The sequence below is a fragment of the Diaporthe batatas genome (assembly GCF_019321695.1).
Source record: "Diaporthe batatas strain CRI 302-4 chromosome Unknown Contig00015, whole genome shotgun sequence".
Lineage (NCBI taxonomy): Eukaryota > Fungi > Ascomycota > Sordariomycetes > Diaporthales > Diaporthaceae > Diaporthe > Diaporthe batatas.
In genome coordinates this window covers 1,106,692-1,125,526 of record NW_025408562.1, presented here as the reverse complement: position 1 = coordinate 1,125,526, position 18,835 = coordinate 1,106,692, and the positions used below count along the sequence as shown (strand labels likewise).

Below are 18,835 nucleotides of genomic sequence, written 5' to 3'. Positions count from 1 at the left end.
ACGTTTTCATGCAGCGACACACTCTCACACCATGACTGTGACCGTGTTGGTGACCGTTTCCAAACTGGCAAAACTGGATGCGACCGGGGCCTCACTTACTCAGAAGTCAGAACACTGGTGAGTGCCACCCACAATCGTGAGTGGCGGCTGCCCGCAGGTTCTGCCCACAGGTTCTGCACACAGGTTCTACCAACTTGTTCTCGGCGGGTGTTGCGCCGGGGTAAGCGACACGGCGGCCGACGCTTGGTCCTGGCCCATCCTGGCCGCGTGTAAAAAAGCTCTTCCAGGGACTTGGACTTTGTGCACTCATGCGTAGGCCCGTCCGTCATGGTCGACATACGGAGTACCGTCTCTCGATGTCGGCTCAAGGGAAAGCACAGCTCTGCCCTTTCATAAAGTCGACTTGCATGCATGCATGCGATGCAGGGACGAACGGCTGTGCGCAAGCCGAGGTTGTACGGGCCTCTGTCCTGGCTTCGAGACAACTTCCATCCGGTCCGGGCTTTGATGATTCGGCCTTGGACTGGACGTGGACCCGGACTTGTCTTGGACTTGACTTGGACTTGGACTTGGACTTGGACTTGGACTTACATGGGGCCAGTACACAATTCAGGGTCGCCGGCTTTCGATTTTCACAACTGACATGGTAATTAATGTACGTACTACGTACTTGGGCGGCCCACCAGGAGCTCAAGCACAGTACTTATATGTAGGGCTCGGAGCACCTCACAGAGGCAGCAGATGACGCCCCATGGGATTTGGAATTCGGGGTGGCTAGTCCCAATGATGAAATACTCCGCAAGCACGCCTGCACACGCATCGTTTGCTCGTGGAAGGTGCTTCGGCGATTGACGTAGCACGCCCTCCGCGATACCGCACGAGGCGTGGAAGGCTTGTCCCACTGCAAGTGTCCTGTCGTCTCAGCCTGTTTGTACCCCACACTATCTAGGTAGGTATCTACTAACAAGCTTGGAAGTATGCTGCTTGTTATCTGATGTGCGGCTGCATGCGTGTGGGCGTATGCTGCAAGGCGATATCTTGTCTTGGGTGACATCTGGACATCTGCTGCTTGCTGCCACCTGCCATGGGTGTTCAAGGGCAGCATCCTGAGCAACCGTCCTTCTCCATGGGGTTATGGAGAGGCGCGTGGATAGCAAAGAGACCTTCCGAAGTCGTCGAGAATTTTTCATGTCACAGCACAGCGAGCACGGCATGCGTGGGGGCAACTACCACAGTACAGAAGCCACCAATGAGTCAGGCCCCACCATTTCCGAGTCCTCTCTCCTGAATGGAACAGTCATCATGCTGTCGTTAGAGCGAGGTGGTCTGTCAAAGGAATCGGTATTTAACCGCCTTTGGTCCTCCTAGTTGCACTCCGGCTCTCGCAAGTGTCTGTTTAAACAAATAGCGTCAGGTGAATCTCTGTGTTTCGCTGCCAATATCTTAGCATCTTTCCCCTTGGCCTTGTGGTCCGAGAAATCCTTTGCTACTACTGCAAATAGTCACTCCCGAGGTCTACTACAGTACTACGCCGCCCGCCGTCGACGTTTCACCCCACCAAAGCCTTGCAAGCCTGTCATACCATTCGCTTCCCGAAAACTCACACCCTACAAAAAAGCAAACCAACCACACTCACACTCGCACTCGCACAACCATGGCTCCTCAGGCTCAAAACATTGCCGTCCGCGGGTCGGCACCCTCGCACCCTGAGCTCAGCGTTTCCCCCTCTGCCACCTTCCACAGCCCCTCCAGCTTCCCACAGAGCTTTGGCGCATTAAACTCACACCAGCCCGGCGCAAGGGACCTGAAGCCCTTTGAGACAACAGACATCAAGATCCTGCTCCTGGAAAATGTCAACCAGAGTGGCCAGGACATCCTCCGCAACCAGGGCTACCAGGTCGAGGCTCTCAAGACTTCCCTCCCTGAGGAGCAACTCATCGAGAAGATCCGGTAAGTCCTCCCGAGGGACTGGGCCGCATCGCATGCCCAATACGGGGTCCATGCCGACCCAGCCCAGCCCTGGTCTGATGCAACATACACATGCACATTCACATACACAGAAACTAACATCACCACAGCGATGTCCATGTCATTGGCATTCGTTCAAAGACAAAGCTGACCGAGAAGGTCCTGAAAGAGGCAAAGAACCTTCTCGTCATTGGTTGCTTCTGCATTGGCACCAACCAGGTGGACCTCGACTACGCGGCCAAGCATGGCATCGCCGTCTTCAACTCGCCCTTTGCCAACTCGCGCAGTGTCGCCGAGCTCATCATCGGCGAGATCATCGTGCTGGCCCGCCAGCTGGGCGACCGCTCCAACGAGCTGCACCACGGCACCTGGAACAAGGTCAGCTCCAAGTGCTGGGAGATCCGCGGCAAGACGCTGGGCATCATCGGCTACGGCCACATCGGCGCCCAGCTGTCGGTGCTGGCCGAGTCCATGGGCATGAACGTCATCTACTACGACATCGTCACCATCATGGGCCTGGGCACCGCCCGCCAGACGCCCACCCTCGACGCCCTGCTCGAGGAGGCCGACTTTGTCACCCTGCACGTCCCCGCCACCCCGGAGACCAAGAACATGATCTCCACCGCCCAGCTGGCCAAGATGAAGGACGGCGCGTACCTCCTCAACGCGTCGCGCGGCACCGTCGTCGACATCCCGGCCCTCATCAACGCCATGCGCGCCGGCAAGATCGCCGGCGCCGCCCTCGACGTCTACCCCAACGAGCCCGCCGCCAACGGCGACTACTTCACCAGCGAGCTCAACGCGTGGGGCGAGGACCTGCGCAGCCTCAAGAACCTCATCCTCACCCCGCACATCGGCGGCAGCACCGAGGAGGCCCAGCGCGCCATCGGCATCGAGGTCGCCGACGCCCTGGTCAAGTACATCAACCAGGGCCTGACCGTCGGCTCCGTCAACCTGCCCGAGGTGACGGTGCGCTCGCTGACCCTCGACGAGAGCGACCACGCCCGCGTCAGCTTCATCCACAGGAACGTCCCCGGCGCCCTCAAGCAGTGCTACGACATCCTGATGCCCCACAACATCGACAAGGCCACCAGCGACAGCAAGGGCGACATCGCCTACATGATTGCGGACATTAGCGGCGTCCAGATCAGCGACCTGAGGAACATCTCGGACGAGCTGAACTCGCTCAGCTCGAGGATCATGACGCGCATCCTGTTCTAGGGGCGTGCGTGGTTCTTCCTGTTGTCGGGTGATTGTGTGATCGTGGTTTTCTGGTTTTCATTAGGTGGCAAAAAAACAAAAGTTCAACATTGAGTGTGGCGTTTACTGGGTTCAATTAGATGACAGGCGAGAAGGGCTATAGATCATCTGGGCGTTCAACAGCACCCTGGCATCGTACTGATGTGTGGCCTAGGAGCTTCCAAGGAATAAAAAAAATGGTCCCAACTTATAAATCATCCCGGGGCTCCCGACTGCTCTGAGCATGGGAGCTTTGACGTGTGCCCACGACAGGCTCTTACCAGGGTTCCCACACAATATTAGCTGACGACACTATAACTGTTGTTTGCTGTCCCAGAGACTTCTGATGGCATAATAATTCCTGCTCAATGTGTGGTAGGCACTTAGTAGTTCCTGCTTGGCACGACCGGCGTGCCATACAACTCCAACGCGGAGACGCACCAGATACATGGTCGAAGGCAACCTTGCCAGCTTGCGTGACACGCCTGATGAATCCAAGCCTCCGGACATCCGAACACATCGACCGTGCGGGAGGGATATGCTTTGGCCAGATTAGCCCCGACACACAGAGACAACCCGCAGCGAGATGGGAGGATCAGCCGCCCGGACGTCGGGGTAGCAATGTCGGCGCTGGGACCCGTCGCACCCATCTCGGTTGCATCGCGGGGCCGACTGGCGATCATCAAGTTTCGTTCCAAGGTCAGTCCAGTGATGGATTGATAGTTCCGCATATTGTCTGCCGTGCATCTCTCAGTAGTGTGTACATGGCCGTCTTCAAAAAGACACACACACACACGCGAAGCCAAGCCAAGCCATGGGGGGAGGGGCATCTGTCGCGCGTGGTGGAGCTTGCCCTCCCAGCTCCCTGCCCCGCGGCCTGTCCTATCGGTCCCGCCATCGGAGATGATATTCATGCAGGTATGCGCTCAGAGTGTGTGGTGCGGGTTATAATACACGTGTTGGCACAGAGGCTCTCACTTCTCACTTCCCACCTCTTTTGAGCTTTTACGTTTGTCTGCCTGTTTGTTGCGAGGGTGTAGAGTATAGTCATAGCAAGGTGTAAGTAGTACTTTAATAAGCTGATGCGGCGTGTTGCATCCAGTGCCACGCTATCATATTTTTATTTACTTCCCGTACCTATTTTATTTGCCGCGGTACGTGTAACCCTGAGTGTTAACCCAGGTACTAAGGGCATGCAAGCTGTTCTCGCGCTGCAGATCCTCAGGGGCTCGCTGGCCCAGCACCCAGCTGGCCCTTCTCGTGCATTCCAGCGGGAAGGCCCCCCCTCGTCCACGCCTGGGGTAAGCGGAGATTGCTCTTCACCTTGGGACAGGGCGAGCGAGCAGATTGCTGGTAGGTAGCTTGCTGGACGGCATGGATTTGAACCACGCATGGACGCGACGGAGACGAGTACTGCGCCGTCTGATCATGCTACTACAAGAAATGTTGCATTGGCTCAGTGCTGATTGGGGAAAGAAAGCATGGGCTCTGGGTTAGGGAAGCTGTTGGGGTGGCTCTTCGCTTGGCTGGATCTTAGGGGCCGTTCTCTAGCGCGGGGCGCTCTTGTCTTTGCCCCGGCAGGCCAATACCATGTACATACTGTAGATTACTGTGTATGTGTGTACGTACTACCCATCTCAGATATGTGTAGGGACTCACGGTGTGGCTGCACGCGTTGGACACAGGAGTCGGAAGGCCTGTGCAGCTCTCCCACCCGCGACGAGTCTGTCCAATGGAGCCCGTTCCGGCGTCGTGGGCTTGACTTGACAGCTCTGGAGCTGAAGCAGGGCTGGGCTGTTGTTTCGGTGTCCCAACAGGACACTGCCAGAGAGGTACCCAGGGTACCACAGTACCGCGTATGCATCCCTAGGGGCTCGAGTAAGGTACCTCCCCCAGCTGGTGGTACAGCATATGACCATGGCGTACCCACCCTGCTGCACGTCTGTACCATACGGAGTACAAGAAGCCCAGTACAGTATGTCGGCAAGACCTATGTACCTACAGCGGTAGCTGCATGCAGGAGCTTGCATTGGCCCAGTCGGGAGCACGTTGACTGGGCGAGCCCCACAAAGCGCAACCTTCACACCGCGACTTGCTAACCTCTGACACGCCTCTCTCTCCCTATGCGCCAGCGCCAACCCCGTCTGCGCTGTGGCCCCTTTTCACCGTTGCGACCAGGTCTGCCAGACCGCATGATGGACCGACAGTAGAGTACAGCAAAGCACCAAATTTGTTTTAGCTCAGCACGAAACGGACCACAGCCACGACCCTTTCTTTGGACGACAGCCCTCCAACCACCGAGCATCGCGTCCGGATCTTTGAACCTGCATCTGGAACTTGGCCCTTCTTTCAGCTTCTCGCACCGGCACCTCACATCACCGGCATCGTCCTCGACGCTGGCACCCATCCTCCTATCAGTGCCCGTCCTCTCCTGGTCAATGTCCCTCCCGCAGCCTTGAACAACTGGCTTGTCCGTTTCTGACTGATACCCTCCGGTCCCCACCTGCTTCTTTGGCATCCTCCACGAATGTCTCTTTCGACAAGGACTCGCCAACCTTGCTCCCGGTAGTGTCTGTTACGAACTGCCTCCCCTACGCCGCCGACCTCCCTTTTGATACACGCTCAATGCGGCCAGCCTCTTCTCCATAGAACCCCCGACGCAGATCCTGTAATATGTCCTCGAATTACGATGTTGGCACCCGGGCGTGGCAGCCCGATGCCGCAGAGGGCTGGGTTGCTTCCGAGGTGACAAAGAAGCAAGTAGATGGCGATAAAGTCATCCTGACCTTTAAGCTGGAAAATGGCGAGGTAAGCAGCTCCCCGAGACTGCCTGAGGCCCCTCCCCAACACGCAGTCACTGACACACCGAGCTGCAGGAGAAAGAGCTCAAGATTCCCCTCGCCACCCTCGAGAAGGGCAGCGACGATGCCCTGCCTCCGCTGATGAACCCGACGGTGCTCGAGGCCAGTGATGACCTGACGAACCTTTCTCATCTTAACGAACCAGCAGGTATGCACGAAGCCCCTGTGCCCCGAGCTTCAGCTTGTTATCTATCTTCTTCTAACACGACACTCGTGCCCCAGTCTTACAAGCAATCAAGCTCCGCTACCTCCAAAAAGAAATCTACACATACTCCGGTATCGTGCTAATAGCTACAAACCCCTTCGCCCGTGTCGACTCCCTCTACGTCCCAGGCATGGTTCAGGTATACGCGGGCAAACAAAGAGCAACTCAGGCACCCCATCTTTTTGCCATCGCCGAGGAAGCATTTATAGACATGTTGCGAGATAAAAAGAACCAGACCATTGTGGTATCTGGCGAGTCCGGTGCCGGAAAGACCGTGAGTGCTAAGTACATCATGAGATATTTCGCAACCAGAGAATCGCCAGACAGCCCCGGGGCAAAGGCCAAGAAAGGCTCCGACGCGCTGAGCGAGACCGAGGAGCAAATTCTTGCTACCAACCCTATCATGGAATCCTTTGGTAACGCCAAGACGACTCGAAATGACAACTCGTCCCGGTTCGGAAAATACATCGAGATCATGTTCAACAGCAACACGGACATCATCGGCGCAAAGATCCGCACATATCTGCTGGAGCGGTCAAGATTGGTGTTCCAGCCCATGAAGGAGCGCAACTACCACATTTTCTACCAGATGCTCGCGGGTGTTTCCGAGCAACAGCGACAGGAGTGGAACCTGCTCCCGGTCGAGCAGTTCGAGTACCTTAATCAGGGAAACACCCCGACCATCGACGGAGTGGACGACAAGGCTGAGTTCAAGGCGACCATGAACTCTCTGTCGACAGTCGGCGTCGACGAATCCACGCAGACCGAGATCTTGAAGATGCTCTCCGGTCTTCTGCACATGGGCAACGTTAAGATCGGTGCCTCGCGGAACGACAGTGTGCTCCCGCCTGAGGAGCCCTCTCTGGAGAAGGCTTGTGCCCTCCTTGGAATCGATGCTGCCGAGTTCGCCAAGTGGATCGTGAAGAAGCAACTTGTCACTAGAGGCGAGAAGATCACGTCCAACTTGAGCCAGGCCCAGGCCATCGTCGTCCGAGACTCTGTTGCCAAGTATATTTACTCAAGCCTCTTCGACTGGCTGGTCGAGGTCACCAACCGCAGTCTGGCCACAGATGAGGTCCTGAGCCAGGTCCAGTCCTTCATTGGTGTTCTGGATATCTACGGTTTCGAACACTTCGCAAAGAACTCTTTCGAGCAGTTCTGTATCAACTACGCCAACGAGAAGTTGCAGCAGGAGTTCAACCAGCACGTGTTCAAGCTTGAGCAGGAAGAGTATCTCAGGGAGAAGATCGACTGGACATTCATTGATTTCTCAGACAACCAGCCCTGTATCGATCTGATCGAGGGCAAGCTGGGTATCCTGTCCCTGCTTGACGAAGAGTCAAGACTTCCGATGGGCTCGGACGACCAGTTCGTTACCAAGTTGCACCATAACTACGCCGCCGACAAGAACCAGTTCTACAAGAAGCCTCGGTTCGGCAAGTCTGCTTTCACGGTGTGCCATTATGCCGTCGACGTGACATACGAGTCGGAAGGTTTCATAGAGAAGAACCGTGACACCGTCCCAGATGAGCATATGGCCGTCCTGAGGTCAAGTAAGAACGCGTTCCTGGTCTCAGTGCTCGACGCTGCCGCGTCTGTTCGCGAGAAGGACGTGGCATCAGCAACCACGAGCTCAGTCAAGCCGGCAGCCGGCCGGAAGATCGGTGTGGCTGTTAACCGCAAGCCCACCCTCGGCGGTATCTTCCGATCTTCGTTGATCGAGCTCATGAGCACCATCAACAACACGGATGTGCACTATATCCGTTGTATCAAGCCGAACGAGGCTAAGGAGGCTTGGAAGTTTGAGGGACCCATGGTGTTGAGCCAGCTCCGAGCTTGTGGTGTCCTCGAGACAGTCCGCATTAGTTGCGCTGGATACCCTACGAGATGGACATACGAAGAGTTTGCTCTCCGTTACTACATGCTGACGCCGTCGACCCAATGGACGGCGGAGATCCGGCAGATGGCCAACGCCATCCTGGTGAAGGCCTTGGGAGAAAGTACTGGCGGAGGTCAGGACAAGTACCAGCTTGGTCTGACCAAGATCTTCTTCCGGGCAGGCATGCTTGCCTTCCTCGAGAATCTGCGTACCAACAGACTCAACGCGTGTGCCATCATGATCCAGAAGAACCTGAGGGCCAAGTACTACCGCCGCAGGTATCTTGACGCCAGGGAATCCGTCATCCAGACCCAGGCCATTGCCAGGGCCTACATGGCAAGGCAGAAGGCCCAGGAGTTGCGGACGGTTAAGGCTGCCACTACCATTCAAAGGGTCTGGCGTGGACAGAAGGAGAGGAAGAAGTTCCTTCGCATCAAGGCCGACCTTGTTCTTGCTCAGGCTGCCATCAAGGGTTACCTGCGCAGGAAGGAGATCATGGAGACACGCATCGGCAATGCTGTCTTGCTCATCCAGAGGGTATGGCGGTCAAGGCGGTCGGTGCGGGCCTGGAGGCTGTACCGCAAGAGGGTCATCCTCATCCAGAGCTTGTGGCGTGGTAGGAAGGCGCGGAAGGAGTATAAGGGTCTCCGTGAGGAAGCCCGCGATCTCAAGCAGATTTCCTACAAGCTTGAGAACAAGGTGGTTGAGCTCACCCAGTCTCTTGGCACGATGAAGTCGCAGAACAAGGAGCTCAAGGCACAGGTTGAGAACTACCAGAGCCAGATCAAGTCCTGGCAGACAAGGCACAACGCACTCGAGGCTAGGACGAAGGACCTCCAGGCTGAGGCCAACCAGGCAGGTATCGCTGGAGCACGTCTGCAGGTCATGGAGGAGGAGATGAAGGAGCTGCAGGCTCGTTTTGAAGAATCTGCCGCCAACCTCAAGCGCATGCAGGATGAGGAGAAGCAGTTGCGAGAATCCCTGCGGGCAACCAACACAGAACTCGAGGTCTCCAAGCAAGAAGCCACTCGCCACGACAACGAGAAGAACTCGCTGCGTCAACAGCTGGCCGAGCTTCAAGACGCACTGGAGCTTGCCCGACGTGAGGTGCCTGTTGGAGCCGAGGTCAACGGCAACGGCGTGACGCCTGCTATGAGTGGCCTCATTAACCTGGTTTCCTCCAAGAAGCCAACTAAGAGGCGGAGCGCTGGAGACCCCGGGGTTGCCGACCGCTTCAGTGCAGCATACAACCCTCGCCCGGTCTCGATGGCTGTCACTGGCCGCCAAGCCGTCATGTCAGGATCTACTCTTATTCCTGGCGTTGACAGCATCGAGATGGAGCTCGAGGCTCTCCTTGCCGACGAGGAGGGTCTCAACGAGGAGGTCACCATGGGTCTTATCCGCAACCTGAAGATCCCCTCGCCCAACACCAACCCACCTCCTTCCGACAAGGAAGTCCTCTTCCCGTCGTACCTCATCAACCTCGTTACTTCCGAGATGTGGAACAACGGATTCGTCAAGGAGTCCGAGCGCTTCCTTGCCAACGTCATGCAGTCCATCCAGCAGGAGGTCATGCAGCACGACGGCGAAGAGGCCATCAACCCAGGTGCCTTCTGGCTCTCCAACGTCCACGAGATGCTCTCCTTTGTCTTCCTCGCTGAGGACTGGTACGAGGCACAGAAGACCGACAACTACGAGTACGATCGACTCCTGGAGATCGTTAAGCACGACCTGGAGAGCTTGGAGTTCAACATCTACCACACCTGGATGAAGGTCCTGAAGAAGAAGCTCAACAAGATGATCATTCCCGCCATCATCGAGTCCCAGTCGCTGCCCGGCTTCGTCACGAACGAGAATAACAGGTTCCTCGGCAAGCTGTTACAGACGAACTCGCAGCCCGCGTACAGCATGGACAACCTGCTCAGTCTCCTGAACAGTGTGTTCCGCGCCATGAAGGCGTACTACCTCGAGGACTCCATCATCACCCAGACGATCACGGAGCTGCTCCGCCTGGTCGGCGTGACTGCCTTTAATGATCTGCTGATGCGCCGCAACTTCCTCTCCTGGAAGCGAGGCCTGCAGATCAACTACAACATCACTCGTATCGAGGAGTGGTGCAAGAGCCACGATATGCCCGAGGGCACCCTCCAACTCGAGCACTTGATGGTAAGTCATATTGCAGACTCCAGCTTCTGCATACACCTGCTAACGACCAGTACAGCAAGCAACCAAGCTCCTGCAGCTCAAGAAGGCCACTCTCAACGACATCGAGATTATCCAGGATATCTGCTGGATGTAAGTAGTTTTGAAGCAAGATCCGAGACGTGACGTGATGCTAACCGGGTGTAGGCTCTCTCCCAACCAAATCCAGAAGCTCCTGAACCAGTACCTCGTCGCCGACTACGAGCAGCCCATCAACGGCGAGATCATGAAGGCCGTGGCGTCACGAGTCACTGAGAAGAGCGACGTCCTCCTCCTGCAGGCCGTCGACATGGACGACAGCGGGCCTTATGAAATCGCTGAGCCGAGAGTGATCACTGCTCTCGAGACCTACACGCCTTCCTGTAAGCAAACCCTCACATCGTTGGCCGCTCTCGAAACCCGCATCTAACATCAAGGATATAGGGCTGCAAACCCCCAGGCTCAAGCGCCTAGCTGAGATTGTCTCTGCGCAGGCGATCGCCCAGCAGGAGAAGATGGAGTATGGCTCCCAGGGCGGGTACGAGAACGGCGACATCGAGGAGATGGACGAGACACCAGAGGCCATCGAGGCCAGCGCATAGAGTGCGCCGCCGCGCCCGGGACTCCGGTTGTCGTCCGAGTGTTTCCCGCAGCAGTCGCCGAGGTCGTACCTGCTGTCCCCGTTTAAGAAGGCAGGTGCTGGCAGCAGGAAGCCCGAGGGGAGCCTCTTGCGCGACCGCGCAAACGGGCGGCAGCAGCAGGGCCAGCAAGAGGGCGGTGGTGATGACTGAGCACAGCATGCTGCCTTCCTCTACCACCTTGCTGGGACGACAGGGAAAGGGATGGGTGTATGGATGGGATGGGATGGATGGGAGAGAAATGAAATGAGGCCATGGTTGTACGTCATGTATGATTGCTTAGATGTGTATGTATGTGTATGTGCAAAAAGGTTTGGCGCGTGCGCGTCTTTGGTGGTGGGGGCTTGGCTGGCTGGTGGTGCTGGTGCAACTATGAACAATTTCATCATCCCTTCCTTGATCCACTCACTACATCTGGAATCACTTGCATGGGGGTTTGTTTTCTTGTCTTAGGGGATCCTGGGAGAACGGGGCCGGCGGGCTGGCTGGCAGTGCTGAGGAGGGGTGGTGCGTGGCTGATTGATGTATGGGAGAGAAGGCTGGCAGCGCAGGCAGTGCAGAGGGAGGAAAAGAAAGTGGCCATGATGGGGGGCAGACGATCATATATATCAAGCAGCGAGGACTTTTGGCGTTCTAATGCATATCACCGGGGCAAGTTTTATTTGAGGTACTGCATGGTAAATCGTCATCCTGGCACCATCCCACCTTAAGCTACCTCTAAGGAGGTTTCTCCTTAGAAGGCTGCCTTATAGAAAGGTATATCCTATCAGAGATTATCCCTTGGGAAGATTGCCCCTGGGGGGGCTGTTTACTCAAGAGGTCAACCTATGAGAGGCTTATTCTTTGCGAGCTTGTCCCATAGGATTGACTGTCCCATAGGACCCTAGAAGGTTGGTCTGGCATAGATGCCGTTGGCATAGCGGACATCCTGACGAGAGTAAGACGCGGAGGTCTTGAGGGGCAATATTACCGCTGGGGCCGATTATCAACAGACTATTCAGAACCAACCGCATTTGGATGGTCTCTGTGACACTGCATTTACATGACCACCTCTACTGACCTGCCCCAGGGTTTTCGTTTATCGAAGAATTGCTTTACTACGGCGGCAGAAACGTGGTCTTGCTTACATTGCAAGGAATTAGATGGCCAAAAGTTAGCGACAATGGATGGTCTTGGTCTATCTGCCAGTACTATGTAGTAGTAAATACTATTGCGTTTGTTAGTTGAGGGTCCAACCCGAGACCACCCCACCAATGACGTCGCAGCCAGCCAGGCCCAACCTAGCCTTAGCCGCCTAAAAATAATTGCTAGATTTCGCACGCTCCCGTGAGTGATAGATAAGTGCACGAGGTCCCTCTCACGCGCTCCCTCCTCCCCCACCAAACTGCACATTGCTTGAAACCCGGCCACTGCAACCAGACGGTAAAGGTAGCCTGCAATGTGCTAGCCTCAGATGCGAAAATTAAAGTAGCACCCCCCATCTTTGACCTCGTTGTGGCTCACCTCCAGGAAAACCCCCACTCATACATGGCCGACGACCGAGGAAGAGACACGCCCGAGGGCGCAGAAAACAGAGAAAATGGCAACGGCAACGGCAACGGCCATGGGAATGGCCATGGCTATCCCTACCAAGATCCGCAGGACGGCCGCAGGAGCACGCCCCAGACGCCCAGGCTGTACCGGCTGAACTCGAACACGAGCTCGGTCAGCATCTTCGAGGACGTGGAGATGGCACACGACGAGGTGAGTCTGTCACGGGGTGGCCACGCGGAGGGGCGCACGCGCCCGGCTCCGGCTGAGACACTGTCTGTACCCTGCCTGACACCAGCATGCATCCAGCTTTATTCCGGGCCCATGGCCGAGTCACTCCCGACCAGCGTGAATGCATTCGCCCACCGACGCCGGAGCCGTGCCGACTCCACCACCAGCTTCGCCTTCTACCCCGACTCCCCAGAGGGCGAGACCAGGGGAGACATACTGGACGACATGAGGATCGAGGACCTGGACGACGTCCCCTTTGCGGTGGACATAGGCGATGATGAGGGCGGCGCAGAAGAAGGAGTAGGAGAGGAAGGGCGCGACACGGCTGGGGTCATCCTCCCGAACGGCGGCGGCGAGTTCGAGGAGAGCAGCGAGGCCAACGGGGAGGACGGGGAGGACGGGGAGGAGACCTCGATGCTCCGCCGGTCGTCCACGCTCTCGCACCACTCTGTGCACTCGCGGCTCCTGCGGCGCGACAGCAACATGACCGAGACGAGCGCCTACGGCGGCGGCCGCTTCTCCCAGAAGATCTACATGACCAACGAGGACCTGGTCATCGTGCTCGCCGGGTTCCGGACCAGCGGCGTCGGCCTGGCCGCGTACGCCCTCATCTGCGTCGCGACCCTCGGGCTGGGCTGGCTGCTCTTCCGGTGGATGCCGCGCTGGCACGTCTGGCTGACGGGGAAGCAGGCGCCCCTGCGGGAGGCGTCGTGGCTCGTCGTCGAGAACCAGTGGAACGAGATGGCCATCCTCAACGTCGACGCGAAGCCCTACGGCCGGGTCCTGTCGACGGTGTTCGGGGCGCCGAGCAAGAAGGGCTCCTCGTCCTACGTCTTCGAGTTCGACGACGATCCGATCCTGGACGAGCTGAGGGTCGTCAACTACCGTTATGTGCGCTTCTACTACCACCCCCTGTGGGACAAGTTCCGCCTTGTAAGCGGCTGGAAGGATCCCCTGTGGCAGGATGTGAGGTCGGTGAGGGACGGCATCGACAGCGACGAGAAGAACCACCGCGAGCTGGTGTTCGGGTCGAACCTGATCGACATTGAGCAAAAGTCGGTCTTCCGCCTCCTGGTCGATGAGGTGTTCCACCCTTTCTACGTCTTCCAGATCGCAAGCCTGATTCTCTGGTCGATGGACCAGTATTACTACTACGCGATAGCCATCTTCGCCATGTCGGTGGTCAGCATAGCCACCACGCTCTTCGAGACCATCTCGACCATGAAGCGGCTGCGCGAGATCTCCCGCTTCGAGTGCGAGGTGCGGGTCCTGAGGGACGGGTTCTGGCAGCACATCTCGTCGGGGGAGCTCGTGCCCGGCGACATCTACGAGATCACGGACCCGAGCCTGACCCAGTTCCCGAGCGACAGCCTCCTCCTCAGCGGGGACTGCATCGTCAACGAGAGCATGCTCACCGGGGAGTCGGTCCCCGTCTCGAAGGTCCCGGCCACGGACAACACCCTGTGGGAGATGGGCCTCAGCGCCTCGGCGGTCACGCCCGAGGTCGCGAAGCACTTCCTCTTCTGCGGCACCAAGATCATCCGCGCCCGGCGGCCCCAGGACGACCGGAACCAAGAGGCAGTCGGCCTGGCCATGGTCGTCAGGACCGGCTTCGACACCACAAAGGGCGCCCTGGTGCGGTCCATGCTGTTCCCCAAGCCGTCCGGCTTCAAGTTCTACCGCGACTCCTTCCGATACATCTCCGTCATGGCGTGCGTCGCCATGTTTGGCTTCATCGCTACTTTTATCAACTTCATCCGCCTTGGTATAGCTTGGCACCTCATCATCGTGCGGGCCCTGGACCTGATCACGATTGTCGTGCCGCCCGCACTGCCAGCCACGCTGACCATCGGCATAAACTTTGCGATAAACCGGCTCAAGAAAAAACACATCTTCTGTATCAGCCCGCAGAGGGTCAACGTGGGCGGCAAGATCGACATTATGTGCTTCGACAAGACGGGCACACTCACCGAGGACGGCCTGGATATACTCGGAGTACGGGTGGTGAACCAGTCAGCACACCGGTTCGAGGATCTCCTCACCAATCCGACCGAAATAGCCAGGAAGGACAGCGCATCGGCGGACCAGGGCCAGCCCTATGTGGCTAGCAAGGCTTTGCTATATACCATGGCAACATGCCACTCTCTGAGGTCCATTGACAATGAGCTTGTTGGGGACCCACTGGACGTGAAGATGTTCGAGTTTACAAACTGGTCCTACGAAGAAGGGCAGCAGGGTAGCGGAGGCGACGAGGAGGAGGAGAACAGAGGGCTCTCGCCCTCGATTGCTCGACCACCCGCAGCGATGAGCCTCGATCTCTACGACAGCAGCAGCAATGGCACGTGGGTGCCACTTGAGCTGGGCGTCCTCAAACTATTTGAATTCGTGTCCCAGCTCCGCAGGATGAGCGTCATTGTCCGGACGTTTGGCCAGGCGAGTGGTGACATCTACGTTAAAGGCGCGCCCGAGTGCATGAGGGAGATCTGTCGACCTGAGAGCTTCCCTTCCGACTACGAGGAGCAACTCTCATACTATACGCACAAGGGCTACAGAGTTATCGCATGTGCCACGAAGCACCTGAAGAAGCTGACCTGGGTCAAGGCGCAAAAGATGACCCGCGCGGACGTGGAGTCTGACCTGGACTTTGTTGGGTTCATCATCTTTGAGAACAAGCTGAAGCGCACGACCGCATCTGTTTTGGACGAGCTCCTGCGGTCCAACATTGGCTGTGTGATGTGCACCGGGGACAACATCTTGACCGCCATCAGCGTCGCAAGAGAATGCAACATGATCAACAAGACAGCACACTGCTTCGTGCCTCGGTTCGTAGAAGGGCACTCGAGAGATCCCGAAGCGAAACTCCAGTGGGAGAGCATCGACAACAACCTCCTCACACTGGACGAGAAGACGCTGGTGCCGCTTCCTCCCCCGGCCGAGGTGGACGCGTCACTGCCTTACGACATCTCAGACCTGCGCAACTACTCCATCGCGGTCAGCGGCGACGTCTTCCGCTGGGTGGTCGACTTCGCGCCCGCGGAGGTGCTGCAGAGGATGCTCGTCACGGGCAAGATCTACGCGCGCATGTCCCCGGACGAGAAGCACGAGCTGGTGGAGAAGCTGCAGAGCATCGACTACTGCGCCGGGTTCTGCGGGGACGGCGCCAACGACTGCGGGGCGCTCAAGGCGGCGGACGTGGGGATCTCGCTGTCCGAGGCGGAGGCGTCGGTGGCGGCGCCGTTCACGAGCCGGGTGTTTGACATTGGCTGCGTGCCGGACGTGATCCGCGAGGGCCGGGCGGCGCTGGTGACGAGCTTCAGCTGCTTCAAGTACATGAGCCTGTACTCGGCGATCCAGTTCACGTCGGTGTCGTTCCTGTACGCGTCGGCGGGCAACCTGGGCGACTTCCAGTTCCTCTTCATCGACCTGGCGCTCATCCTGCCCATCGCCGTGTTCATGTCGTGGGCGGGGCCCTCCCCGGGGCTCTGCAGGAAGCGGCCGACGGCGGACCTGGTGTCGCGCAAGGTGCTGACGCCGCTTCTGGGCCAGATCTGCGTGTGCATCGCCGTCCAGGCCGCGGCGTTCGTGGTGGTCAGGAGGCAGCCGTGGTTCATCCCGCCCAGGGTGGACACGGAGAAGTCCAACATCAAGAACTCGGAGAACACGGCGCTCTTCCTGGTCAGCTGCTTCGAGTACATCCTGGCGGGGGTGGTGCTCAACGCGGGCCCGCCCTTCAGGGTCGGCGCCTGGAGGAACTGGCCGTTTGTGGCGACCATTGGCGTCGCGCTGGGGGTCACCGTCTACATGGTGATGGGCCCGGCGCACTGGGTGAAGAAGCTGATGCAGCTCACCAAGATGAGCTGGGACTTCAAGCTGTTCCTGATCACGTTGGGCCTGGTGTATGTCGGCCTGGCGTGGTTCAGCGAGTACCACGTGTTCCAGAGGCTCGCCGCCGTGGTGGGCAAGGTGAAGTCCGCGGTGACGGGGAGCAAGAAGAAGAGGAAGCAATACAAGGTCATCCGCGAAGAGATGATGGAGCTTATGTGAGTGGTGGATGCTAATGACACGTCAAATAGTGGGATGGTGGAGGAAGCTCAGAAGCATCTGTGGAAATATACTACATACATACAGGATCTAGTTGAGAACCAATACTAAACAACAGTCTAGTCCAAGACCCATGGGTTGCATTCCAGGGCCTGTTTGGTCCAAAGTTCGCACCCGCGAGTGTTTCAAAAGGCCTGGCAGAGGCAGTGCCCGGCTCGTTCCTTCCCGCGTTGCAATGTATGACCGCATCACTTCAGGCTGGTGGGGAACTGCCGTCCGAGGCACCCATGCCTGTCACCAACGTACCAACGTAGTATTTACCTAGCTGCCCCTTAGCCCGAACCATAGCTCTCGTGAAATCTCACGAGCTGTCTGTCTAGTTGTTTTTGACGAGCTGTTGTTGCTTTGCTATCAGGCTGGGCTCATCTCCAGCCACCATTTAATTGTTATCCTGTACTACACCCTCCTCGCATGTGTTATTAGTGACTATCCCTGAAAACTAATAGACCCCAACCCAACATTTTCAATCCACGATGAATTACGGTAAGGCTCACCTATCGAACAAATCCCACCAACCTTCTCACCATGCCCTTCATACATTATACTGACACAGTCACCCCCACCCCCAGTACTCTCAGACCAGCTCCTGGACACGGTCCTGGACAGCGGGTACCTCCCGCACGCCGTAATCCGCGTGGGCATACGCCGGCAGCTGCGGCAGCGCCTGGACGAGATCGCCTCGTCGTCGCTGGCCGACGCGCAGGCGCGCAAGATGGGCTACATCAGCGAATCAAAGGCCCGGCCCATCGCCATCGAGACCGCGTCGGCCAACAAGCAGCACTACGAGGTCGGCACGGGCGTCTACCTCGGCACCCTGGGCCCGCGCATGAAGTACTCGTCCTGCCTGTACCCCAAGGGCTCCGAGACCCTGGGCGAGGCCGAGGTCGCCATGCTCCGGGCTTATGTTGAGAGGGCCGAGCTGAAGGACGGGATGAGGATCCTGGACCTGGGGTGGGTTGGATCTCCTTTCCTTTTCTTTTTGCCTTTTGGTCATCAATTGGCTTCCCACCCACGGCGTGTGATGTCTTGTGCCTTGTGGTTTTGATCTGGGCTGTGGCTGACGGCTCATCCAATCCAGCTGTGGCTGGGGCTCAGGCGCGCTGTTCTTCGCCGAGATGCTGCCAAATGCCCAGGTGACGGCGTTTTCCAACTCAAAGACGCAGAAGCAGTACATCGACTCCAAGGCGGAGGAGAAGGGCCTCAAGAACCTGAAAGTAATCACGGGAAATGTGGTTGATTATGAGTTTGAGCCCGAGTCTTTTGACAGGGTCGTCTCAGTCGAGGTGAGCCCGGACTTGACGTTGGACAGGTGTCCAGCGGCCTGTCGTATAACCGACTAACTATTCCAGATGTTCGAGCACATGAAGAACCACGAGAAGCTCATGGCCAAGGTCTCGAGGGCTCTGAAGCCAGGCGGGAAGCTCTTTTTGCACATCTTTTGTCACAAGGACACCCCCTATGATTATGAGGATGGCTGGATGACCACGCACTTCTTTACCGGAGGCACGATGATGTCCTTCGACCTGCTGCTGTACCACCAAAAGGACTTAAAAATCCAGAAGCAGTGGTGGGTGAACGGCAAGCACTACTCCAAGACCTGCGAGGTGAGACTGCCCTCTTATACCCACCATGTGAGCATACCGCGACTAACCTCGGGCCAGGACTGGCTCACAACGATGATCAAGAACCGGAAGAAGTTGTGGCCGCATTTTGAAGAGACCTACGGCAAGGAGAATGCGTACACGTGGTATAGCCGATGGCAGATCTTCTACATGGCTTGCTCTGAACTGTTCGCATTCGATGGAGGCGACACTTGGGGCGTTGCGCATTACCTGTTCGAGAAGCCCCAGTAATCATAGACTTGAGAATACCGCTCCCTCGGGTAGATTCATATGAGGATGCCCTCCTCCGTGTTATTTGTTAATTGATATCCATTGCACTTCAGCCAATTGTAAGAGGCCTCTTGGATACGGTATCGGATTTGCCGTCTGTACCTCCTGTT

The 18,835-nt window shown here is 57.3% G+C and overlaps 4 protein-coding genes across 4 annotated transcripts; all 4 read left to right on the top strand.

Moving 5' to 3' along the window:
* Positions 1 to 996: 996 nt before the first annotated feature.
* Positions 997 to 3,589, top strand: KVR01_011424 (uncharacterized protein). The gene is made up of 2 exons (XM_044781506.1): positions 997 to 1,950; positions 2,079 to 3,589. Exons 1-2 carry the CDS (start codon positions 1,655 to 1,657, stop codon positions 3,187 to 3,189), a joined length of 1,407 nt encoding a protein of 468 aa, XP_044639799.1. The 5' UTR covers positions 997 to 1,654; the 3' UTR covers positions 3,190 to 3,589.
* A 1,725-nt stretch (positions 3,590 to 5,314) lies between these two features.
* Positions 5,315 to 11,797, top strand: KVR01_011268 (myosin 2). Its single transcript, XM_044789850.1, has 6 exons — positions 5,315 to 6,015; positions 6,084 to 6,216; positions 6,291 to 10,318; positions 10,374 to 10,447; positions 10,502 to 10,716; positions 10,778 to 11,797. Exons 1-6 carry the CDS (start codon positions 5,881 to 5,883, stop codon positions 10,933 to 10,935), a joined length of 4,743 nt encoding a protein of 1,580 aa, XP_044639643.1. The 5' UTR covers positions 5,315 to 5,880; the 3' UTR covers positions 10,936 to 11,797.
* A 403-nt stretch (positions 11,798 to 12,200) lies between these two features.
* On the top strand, positions 12,201 to 16,901 carry KVR01_011193 (uncharacterized protein). The gene is made up of 2 exons (XM_044785858.1): positions 12,201 to 12,714; positions 12,811 to 16,901. Exons 1-2 carry the CDS (start codon positions 12,499 to 12,501, stop codon positions 16,774 to 16,776), a joined length of 4,182 nt encoding a protein of 1,393 aa, XP_044639568.1. The 5' UTR covers positions 12,201 to 12,498; the 3' UTR covers positions 16,777 to 16,901.
* Positions 16,902 to 17,306: 405 nt separating this feature from the next.
* On the top strand, positions 17,307 to 18,686 carry KVR01_011303 (uncharacterized protein; the record flags this gene model as incomplete). Its single annotated transcript, XM_044787040.1, has 5 exons — positions 17,307 to 17,316; positions 17,403 to 17,784; positions 17,912 to 18,116; positions 18,183 to 18,437; positions 18,495 to 18,686. 5 exons carry the CDS (start codon positions 17,307 to 17,309, stop codon positions 18,684 to 18,686), a joined length of 1,044 nt encoding a protein of 347 aa, XP_044639678.1.
* Between the last annotated feature and the right edge of the window lie 149 nt (positions 18,687 to 18,835).

Coding starts and splice junctions, on each gene's coding strand:
- KVR01_011424 (XM_044781506.1), top strand. CDS start 1,655: ATGGCTCCTCAGGCTCAAAACATTGCCGTCCGCGGGTCGGCACCCTCG. Junction 1,951..2,078: donor CAACTCATCGAGAAGATCCG/GTAAGTCCTCCC, acceptor ACATCACCACAG/CGATGTCCATGTCATTGGCA.
- KVR01_011268 (XM_044789850.1), top strand. CDS start 5,881: ATGTCCTCGAATTACGATGTTGGCACCCGGGCGTGGCAGCCCGATGCC. Junction 6,217..6,290: donor TCATCTTAACGAACCAGCAG/GTATGCACGAAG, acceptor CTCGTGCCCCAG/TCTTACAAGCAATCAAGCTC. Junction 10,717..10,777: donor CGAGACCTACACGCCTTCCT/GTAAGCAAACCC, acceptor TCAAGGATATAG/GGCTGCAAACCCCCAGGCTC.
- KVR01_011193 (XM_044785858.1), top strand. CDS start 12,499: ATGGCCGACGACCGAGGAAGAGACACGCCCGAGGGCGCAGAAAACAGA. Junction 12,715..12,810: donor TGGAGATGGCACACGACGAG/GTGAGTCTGTCA, acceptor GCATGCATCCAG/CTTTATTCCGGGCCCATGGC.